This window comes from Limulus polyphemus, unplaced genomic scaffold, assembly GCF_000517525.1.
Source record: "Limulus polyphemus unplaced genomic scaffold, Limulus_polyphemus-2.1.2 Scaffold76923, whole genome shotgun sequence".
NCBI lineage: Eukaryota > Metazoa > Arthropoda > Merostomata > Xiphosura > Limulidae > Limulus > Limulus polyphemus.
In genome coordinates this window covers 1-10520 of record NW_013742519.1, presented here as the reverse complement: position 1 = coordinate 10520, position 10520 = coordinate 1, and the positions used below count along the sequence as shown (strand labels likewise).

The 10520-nt window shown below is 32.6% G+C and overlaps 1 protein-coding gene across 1 annotated transcript; it reads left to right on the top strand.

The window, feature by feature from the left end:
• Positions 1 to 236: 236 nt before the first annotated feature.
• LOC106477672 (tyrosine aminotransferase-like) lies at positions 237 to 8536 on the top strand. The gene is made up of 5 exons (XM_022381170.1): positions 237 to 366; positions 1917 to 2079; positions 5701 to 5805; positions 7816 to 7883; positions 8363 to 8536. Exons 1-5 carry the CDS (start codon positions 259 to 261, stop codon positions 8426 to 8428), a joined length of 510 nt encoding a protein of 169 aa, XP_022236878.1. The 5' UTR covers positions 237 to 258; the 3' UTR covers positions 8429 to 8536.
• Positions 8537 to 10520: the final 1984 nt, after the last annotated feature.

The window sequence follows — 10520 nt, the reverse complement described above, 5'->3', positions numbered from 1 at the left end:
ATTTGTACTAAGTTGAACACATATAACAGAAAGATACTGCTCTAAAAGAAGAACATTGGTACAAGAAATGAATATTGAAATAATTATAAAATATATAGATTAGAGGTGTGATTAGACTAGAATGTTTAGACTAGAAATGCATATCGTACTTAGTAGAATGTTTATAATAGACAGTTAAAACAATTCTTATACTATAAGACTAAATAATTAAATCTGGTTTTGTTTTGCTAGATAGTTTACTACCATAAATAAATAAAGATGCCTTACTCTTCAACGGAATCACTTCCAACTTCATCTCGTGAGAGAAGCTTGAAATTTTCAAGATATTGTCGAACTTGTGACAACCCGAAATTGAAAGATTTACAGGTAATATTAAAACACGTTTCTTTTCTCCAATCCTTCTAGATGTAAACTTGATTATTTTTTTTTTTGTTTGCCGACAATATTGGATTTAACATTTGATGTTGAGCATACCTAATATTATTCGTTCGATTGAATTGTTGACTAACAATTGTTCGTTTTTACATTGTTCTATTTTGTGTGACTCAAAAGGGCATGTTTGGAATGGCAGGGACATTTAGATTGAAGTACTTGTAAGGTGTTTAAAAATATCCGAATTTCTTTTATACATTTTCCTCTTATAATTACGGAATCTGATAAACTTTGAAGTAAAGTCTGGAAGCAACTTATATTAGAAGAGAGGTTTAAGACAAATCTTTAAAGTTATGACACTAATCAATTTTTTCACATTTTTCATACATTTTTTATTATTTATTTTCTTGTTTTGATATGTGTGTAAATATTTAAAAAATATCTGAACGAGAATAAAAGATAATTTTAAAAATAAAACAGAAATATCCAGCAGCGATAAACAAATAATATATGTATACATTACTATTACAAAAGTGTTAGGACAAGAAAATATTTTGTCATCCTTTCCATTTTATGGAGCTAATTCTTCCATGTCATTACAAAATGTAAATTTAAACACTATAGTAATGTTTCACTGATCCCTGCTGACAACTGAATGAGCCATATACTTGTACCAAAAGCATGTTATAAGAACAGTATCACGTTCTTCTCATCTACAGTACTCAGTTGCATACAGCTGTGCGCCCATGTAAATGTCGGCAGACAATGAAAAACACTTAATTATCTTTAGTAAGACAATGTTAAAAACAGTTTGTTTCAATAAACTGGTGTTGATAGCTCTCATAACGTGAATAACGCCCCGAGTGTTAAAATCTGAGACTGCGTTAACCATGGCCCGCATGTATGCACACTTAAGTCCACCAAATGTATGTTATGGTTTGATAATTACAAGCAACGGAATGTATGAAGTAACTCTATCGTGTTGTTCTTGTTTATCCAGATAATTTCATCAGAAAAACTCGTCTAATATATAAACTAGGTGAGTAGGTGTTTCAAATAAAAATCAGCAATGATTGGTAGTTTAAACATCTCCAAGGCAACCATGCATGCTCGTGTGACGTTATCACGTCAGTAGCCAATAAAATTACGAAATTATTTAAATGCAATTTATCTTTTGCATCAGCTGTTATAATAAAGCCCAAGGTCTTACTTAAACGTTGTATTTAAACACTGCTAAATTGCAAAAATATGCACTGTTCGTCTTTCTATTTCAAAATAACTCTGTAGTGTATCTAACCAGAATAATAATTTATGGCCTTTTTAAACTCTACAGTAAAATACAGTAATTACAAATAAAGTAATACAAGAAAAGCTACAACAAACCACAGAAACTGGCTAGTGATTTCTGTACAGCTTTTTGATCACTCCTTATCATTTTCTTGTTATTCTACAAACTGTCCTACTTTAATAAGTAGAAGAATTAACTGTGTTGTGTTACATACTAACACAAAATGCCTTCTAGAGTTGTTTATATCTCTTTTCAGGTTCATGATTCTGATGACGAGATTTCAAATTTTGTGACTAGACGTTCCTGGAATGTAATGCCTTCAAAGGTAGCCGTCAACACCTCGAGTCCAATTCACAAGATTATAGAGAGCATGAAAATTACACCAAACCCAAAGAAGTACATGATCGCCCTATCAATTGGTGAGTTGTTGGAAATTATTCTTCCACTTTGTTGTTAACGTGCTTGTGTACATATAAAGGATGAGCAAAATGTTTAAACCTGTGTAAAACTGGGAATTAATCTTTAATAAATAATGTCTTAAAATTGTCCAAATAATTAATGCTCTCTAAAATAGTTTTTATAGATAATTAAGTCAATCTTACAAAATTAAATTTATTTAAATATGGACTAATTTAAATCTTTTCCATATCGGGATTCCACTATCACCAGGAAAATTGTCTTATAATTCTTAATTCAGCTTGTTATTAGAATTTAATTTACCATTAGATGTAACAAAGGATGAAATATAGATAAAATAATACACCTCTATGCTTAAATAGATTTACTCATTTAATCTATGCTGTGACACCCGGATTGGCAGATCAAGAAATAGAACATCAAAATAAATAATTTCTCAGCTAGTTCTCTACTAGGGCTTCTAGAGTTAATAACAATAAAAAAATAGCGTCAGTGAAGATAAATAAAGTAGCTGATTTTATTAATCTCGTTAAGAGTAGTGACAATTGTTTTTGCTTTTTTGTAAAACATAGTCTATAAATCAATAGTAGTGTTTATATTTTAATCGAGCTCACCGAAAAAATACAAAATATAGTTGTCGTTGTTCATTAAAGCAGAGAAAAGTGTCGCATAAATTTACTATATGGAAGGAATTATTAAAGCATCAAAGTGAAATATTTTTTCTATCAAAAGTAAATTGAAATAAAAAACTCTTGGACATTCTTGTGTTCATAAAACCTTCTTAATACAGATCTTAAAGCTGTACAAGTCTTCGTATTTTTACGTCTGAGTAAAATTGTTTTAATGGCCAGTTTAAAGAGCGACATCATCTTTAAGTACTGTGATCTGAAAGTAGATTGATAAAACGTCAGTGTTTGATCAATTAAAATTTTAGCCACCAGAGGGTGATATAATAAAATTTGCATGTCGGGTGTTTTTTCTTTTCCTCTTTCGTATTCGTCGTGTACAAACAAATTTATTTATTTATTTCCGTCTTGAATGGCCGCCAAAAATAATTCTGAACTGTTGAATACTGAGCCAATAGGCTGTCTAGTACGTTGACAGTTTTGCTTCCTACAATGATAGTTAACGAAATAGTTGAACTCTATACAAATGGTGACGGTTACTAAGTTAAAATAATGCAGTAGTTGTAAATATTGCAGTGCTAGTGTGACGATGTAGGCGAACAGCAGCGTTAGCTGTAGTATTGTTAATTCAAACATACCGACAGGATTCAATGCGAATAGTGTGGCTTTAGTTTACCCAAAGACTCCAATGATAACAGAGTTAAAATGCTATGATACTGAGTTACATGGAACACTTTATCTAGCAAAACATTAGGATTCTGAAACGTGACCCCAATGAGACTCGTAAGTTCAAAGACTTTTGAAGATGGCGCTGTAAAATTAAGTTTGAAAAAGTGCAATAATTCGTTATTTTTTTCCGAAAACTTGAGTCAAGCTACACAAGGGCTATCTGTGCTAGCCGTCTCTAAGTTTCAAACAACTACTCAACAATACCAACGGCAAGCTCTAGGGCTAAGTAATCAAATGATGGGATTTGACAGTCACTCTTACAGCGCGTCTGTGGCCTCAATGTGTAGAGCGTGGTTTCAGAGGCAATGGAACTCGAACCATGTATCCTCAGATTCATGGTTCGGTAAACTTATCACTAAGCCACACCTGGCCTATGAAATTCATTAAAACTATTGAAACTTTGAAAATTTTGACGTAGAAATATAGATGTTTAATTATCTATATATTCAGGAATGATTTTATAATTTATGCAAATACCACAAAAATATTTCACATCTGGTTAAATTATGCAAATATTTAAAAAGAGGTATGATTATTGAACATATCACAATAGTTACCCGATGTGACAGCCGTAAGTCTATGCATTTACAACGCTAAAATCAGAGGTTCGATTCTCTCGGTGGAAACAGCAGATAACCCGATGTGGCTTCGCTTTAAACACACAAAAACATCAAAGTAAGCCCGTTAGAATATCCGAGCTATCATTATAACGAGCTGAAGTGAACTGAAAAGATAGCAAATTATCGTATCTATGTCTATGAACTATCTTACAAGCTACCTTGTGGCGCTATAAAAACTACATCTGTGTAAGAACCTCACATATGCAGGATGAAAATTAGTAAGATATCTATAAAATACAGCACGTTTCTAGCTGTTAACTGATTGTTAGTTATATCACGTTTTCCTTCAGTGGGCCTCCCAAACGCACTGAAAGTTTATATATTGATGTAATTTCTACAGGCGAAATGTCAATTTCCATTTGGTTTATTTGTTTGTTGTTAAGTACAAAGCTACACAAAGATCTATTTAACCTGTGCCAACCACAAGGAGCGAAACCCGGTTTTTAGCGTTATAAGCCTCCTGACTTACCGCTGAGAAGCATTCCATTTGGGTTAAGAAAACACCCCAGGGTACAATTAATTGACATCATATAACATTTTTAACGAGTTGATGATATCATTACATTTCTATATCCAGATTTTGCTTTAAATTTTAATAACTTTCAACACAACATTCAAAACTGTAAAATAAAACGTTTGGAATTATATTTTGTAGTAAAACAATCCTTTCGAGAGCTACAAGGACATTGAAAATGTTGCAGTTGTTGTAAGCTTTGTTTTCAAAGTTTTAAATTAGATGTTTTCTAGAGACGCAGGAAATTATGATCAGGAAAATTCGTGTAGTGAGCAAAAGTCGAGTACGATATAAATATGAATAACGTAGAGAGAGACGAAACAATGAGTAATATATATATATACATATGAGCAGTTAATGGGTTATTAAGTATTCAGTGAATGATTCAGTTTGGTGTTATTAGTAACGGTTATCGCATTTATTCAGTTGCTTGATCGAATATCGAGGAAATTCTGTAAGAAATTCAATTTTTGAGTCAGTTTCAGAATATATGTTCAAACGTTATGTGTGAACTTATGCCTACATCCTGTGTCAAAGTGAACGTAGCCTGTAGCAAATGATATCAAACGTTAGCTTTCTATGGAATGGACTTGGCATTATTTCTACCAAATAACTTAAAAGAACCCACCCAGAGATAGAACGCGTCATAACACTATACTTTGAGGTTTAAAGTGATATTTTTGTAGTGGACTATTATTTTAAATAATACATTTTAAGCCTTTAACAGGCAAAAAACAACAACAAAAAACAAGCAATATAAAACACGTCATTATGAGCTTTTTTCTGTGTTATTTCAAATAACTTACTATGATATCTGAATATTTTATATTATTTCATAGAGAAAAGCACCTTAGTTTATCACATTTGATTGAATATATATATATGTATATATATATGTGAATAAAACCTATTGGAAGTCCTTTAAGAATAGGAACTTTATTTCAGAATTTTCAAGTAAAATAGTTTTAGAACTGAAAAGTGTTTATGAAAAAATTTTTGAAGAGATGTTTTTATCTATGGGTTTGGTTACATGTATCTGTTGTTTATCTACAAGCTTATGAATCTGATACACATATTCCATGGATTTATAAGTTCTTCTGCTTATAGTAAAATTTTGTTTTGGTTATGATATAGGTGATCCCACAGTATTTGGCAACCTGAAACCATGTGAAAAAATTACAGAAACTATTGTAGATAGCGTACGTTCAAAGAAGTTCAATGGTTATGAAAATACCATAGGTAAGATACCTTGAATAATACTGAGTTCCACAACTATCTCACTTTTAAAAAGAAACATATATTTAATCTGTAATTTAAAACACTAAACATGTTTGCAAATCGTTCGGCTTTAGTAAGAATTATATCAGATATTACAGTCACTGAGAGTGAATATCGGTATTTTCATGGCTAAGTTAGGCCTACATCAGATGTTACGTGCACTGAGAATCGGTATTCTCGCCCTAAACTAGGCCTATATCTGATGTTACAATCACCGAGACTGTATTCTCGTCCTAATTTAAAAGCTACATCAGAAATTACACTCATGTTATTTTTGTAATATATAGTTATTAAACGTAAGTAGTTTTGTTTTAATTTTGCCCAGTTTCACATTCAAAAAAGTGTTCTCTGATCTAAATATAATAATTTGCTAATAAATACTAACTCGTTTATTTGGTGGTAGTTCTTACAAGATAATGATGTAGAATTTAACTAAATGATGTAAGATGTCCTTTATCTTATTACTGTATCTGTAATTGTTGGTTGAAGTTCATTTGTGGGCTAGTATTATGATTATATGTTTAGTAGGTCTGGGTTCGTATGAATAAATGTTTTTCACCAAATTTTGTATAAGAAAAAATATAGATTGATCAAACTCAGTTAATAATACGTGCCCGTGACTATCGGAGTAGACATTTTTGACATGACCCCTAATAGAAAGGATGAAACTTAAATTAGTGTTACTTGGCATTGACTACCGTACTACACATTTTTTAGTCACAGTTAATATTTATACGTATCTCCAAAACATTAAAGGTAACACCTACGTATTTTAAACTTGTATGTCAAAAGAACTTCGGTAACAATGTGCATTTATAGTGTGTATATGCATGCTTAGATATAAGTCATTAACTTGCCAGACATGAAATACTTTGTTTTGTACAAAATGTCAGACACGTGCTTAACTTCCAAGCACTTTTTTGGAGTAGAGAGCTTTCTGCAAGTTAGAATTTAATACTGAACTAAAAATTCATAATTTTCTCTAAGTGATTTGTTGATCTATATACGTATAAACACTTGTATATAACATATGTGTATATAAGTAATCAATAAATATAGATAACATATTAACGTTAATTGTTTACTTGTTAAGTATGGATCCAATTTTGTACTCATTTTCTTTTATTATCTGACTCATATTGGTGTCATGCTAATGTGAGTATTGTAATCATTGAATGCACACATAGAACTTGTATTTTAGGATGATTAACATCAAAGTTCAAAATAAATAGACGTTAACCAACTTCTTTTTTTCCTTTGTACCATAGAAACTTTCAAACAAAAGAGTAATTTACAGGAAAACGTAGTCTTCACTTTTATATATGTTTTGATTATAAAGTCAGCTGAGTTTTATAAATAGGCCAAAGGTATTTATTACTCGATATAAATAAGACAAAAGTGTTATTGGTTTACTTAAGATTCTTTTTTTCCTCAACCAAAACGTGAATTCCAGTGAAGAGAAGATGACGTAAAGAGAACTAACCTATTCTTAGATTCGCTACTCACGTATCAGTACACTAATGAGTAAAGGACTATAGATGAAAACCAAACAAATTTTATTGATTCACAATTATTCAATCAGGTTTTCTGTAACTTGTATTTGTTTAATTTATGTTGTTTCTGTCAGGAATATAATCGTTGTTTTTCAGTTTATATTTTGATTTGCTCTAGCGGTATTGCAAGAAATATTGTGTGTTGATTTTCCCCTGTTAATACCCCCGTGTTTAATTGGTGAATCTGAGTGCTTATAACGCTAAAACACTGGTTTTTGATACAAACGGTGGGCAAAATACAGGCAGCCCATCGTGGAGCTTTCCCTTAGCAAAACTAACAATAACAGTAGTACGTTAAAAGTTTTTTGAATAATTTGAGCAGCAAGGAAAAGGTCAAACAAATCAGAAAAAGTAAAATTAACTGAGGTCGTATAAAGTGAACAAACTATTTGGTAGATTTTTTTTTATTATTCCATAGGTTTGGAGGAAGCTCGCGAAGCCGTGGCACTTTATACATCTTGTCCAGGAGCATCTATTGAGGCCAAGGTAAGGTAGACGTATTGTTTTTCAGTATTCATAAACATTTTCTACATTCTACTGGTAGAAACTACTCAAGGCTAAACGTTTTATTATTTTATATAATTTATATAAATTATTAAAGAAACGTGTGCTTTTGTTTTCCTATTTTTGATCTCCCATTATGAGTGTACAGAAATTGCAAGCTAAAGAAGAAAACGAAAATAATAGACAAAAATTTTAGCACATCTTGAGAAAAATTTCCTTGTACCATATCCATTTTGTACAATAAAAATGTTTTCTTGATAATGTATGATATTTCATTAATATCTTTGCTAATAAATGTAATAAGCTTTCTGAGCTTCTTGCGCGATATTGATTATAAAATAAACTTTATTTTTATTTAGATATGATAGTTGAAGATTCCGAAATTATTTTATTTCATTTTGAATATTTCGTTTTTTAGTTATTGTTTTTTTTCTGTAATAAATACTTTTGCCACCTTGCAGTTTTCTTCAGAACCTTGCTTGCGTCACACCGTGAAAGAACGTCACAGGATTTTGTTGAATGAATGATAAGGTTGAGCATCTTTTTTGAAACAATCTCACTATCGTAAATTTATTTTAATGTTTTATTATATTTTGGCAATACTATATTTATAAACACATTTATAAGAGAGACGATAATCTTTCGTCTTCAGTGAATATTATAATAAACTTTCATACCATAATTTATCATTCTATAAATAAGGCGGTGTTATGGTTTTTATTTTATCTTTATTTAAAGTGTTAGAATAGCTTAACAGGGTGATAAAATAGTATTCAGGTAACGTTTTTTAACAGTTATTACAAGCAAACTTTAATGTTGGTCTTGACAATGGGGACTCCAGCATTATTAGTATAAATACAAAACTCTTTCACCGTCTTACTTTATATAACTCAAATTCATATTTTTTTTTACATTAAGAATATATATTGTTACGTATCTGCTTCTTTGATAATTTCCCGTAAAAATTCTTTCCGAGGAACTTCAGCGATACGGGTCCTTTCTGAAATAAAACTAGTTTATTCTTTCTCAATACAACTTTGCAATACACAGAATTTCCACGGTCATTTTAACTTAAACATACGCTTTAATTCACAACGATTCACGCACTTTTCTTACGGTCACTATCGCTCACTTGACTCGATTATCTGTCTATCTCCCTGTCTGCAATTCTCCCTCCGCTTTATTTGCCGGATTATATACTAAATTAGAGGGCGCATAGAAAAGACTAGAGTTGCCAGAAAGTGTCATGATCTTTCTAGAAACTCATCACGTGTTACCAGGGTCACGTGACTTCCGCTGTTGTAACACTGCCCCTTTTTTAGTGTTGTTCGACCCGAACAATAGTCACTCACATTAAACCGATAGATAAAATAACAATTACTTAATTAAATGTACAGAATTTACAAACACAAAATTAAAATTCAAAAAAGTATCTTAATTTTACGGGGCGTATCTTCTTCCGTACTGGTCTCCGTCTCGTTGGCTTTTGCTTCACGTAGGGTTCATATGCTTCATCAGGAAATGTCCTATCATTGGTAACAGTCACATCAGTGGTAGTAACTTCATTAAGAGTTTCACTGTTTCCCTTCTAAAAACCGGGTAGAGTTTCTTCTTCGACAGTGGCTTTTTCAGGTGACACGTCTTCAGCAGCGTCATCTGTTCCATTGTTCACTTTGTTCCAACTGAAATGTCCTGGACCGTGATAACGCCAAAGCCTGTTGTCATGCACCACCTTTGGCTTACCTCGCCGACCACATTTTATCCGGAAAGTCACGTCTGAGAGATGATCCACTATGTCATATGGGCCTTCCCATGGAGAAGACTACTTAGGAGACTTCCCTTTGGTCTTCTTGGGATTATACAACCATACCTTGTCTCCTGGTACAAAGCTGACTTCAGTAGATCTCTTATCATAAGTTAACTTCATCGAATCAGCAGACGTTTTCAAGTTTGAACGCACTTGATGCTGAATATCATACATCCTTTCAGATAACACTTTCACGGACTCTGACACATTTTCCGGCAACTCTTCGTAAGGTGGGCGTCCTGTTATCAGATCCACTGGCAACCGCAGTTCCCGACCAAACATCAGCTTTGCTGGAGTGTATCCAGCCATATAGGCCATCAACAGTGGAGAGAGTAAGGCATCCCAGTCATCTTGGCGGTTATTACAAAACTTTGCCAATTCCTGTCCAAGTGTCCAATTGTACTTTTCTACCATCCCATCAGACTGTGGGTGAAGTGGCGTTGTCCTGGTCATTCGTATGCCAAACAACTTGCAGCATTCATGGAACACAGTTGGTTCAAAGTTACGGCCTTAATCTGAATGCAGTTTGTATGGCATACCAAATCTGAAGAAGAAATCACTAATAGCCAAAGCTACAGTTGTAACTTCCTGATTTGGTATTGCATATGCCTCAGGCCGCTTGGTGAAATAATCCATCACCACACAAATGTACCTGTTTCCATCACGAGTTTGGGGCAGAGGACCGGCAATGTCAATGGCCACTCTTTCCATTGGTGCACCAACTTGATATAACTTCATTGGAGCACGTCTTTTATGCTTGGGCCCCCTTTTAGCACAACATGTACTGCAGGTCCTGCACCATTCTTCCACAT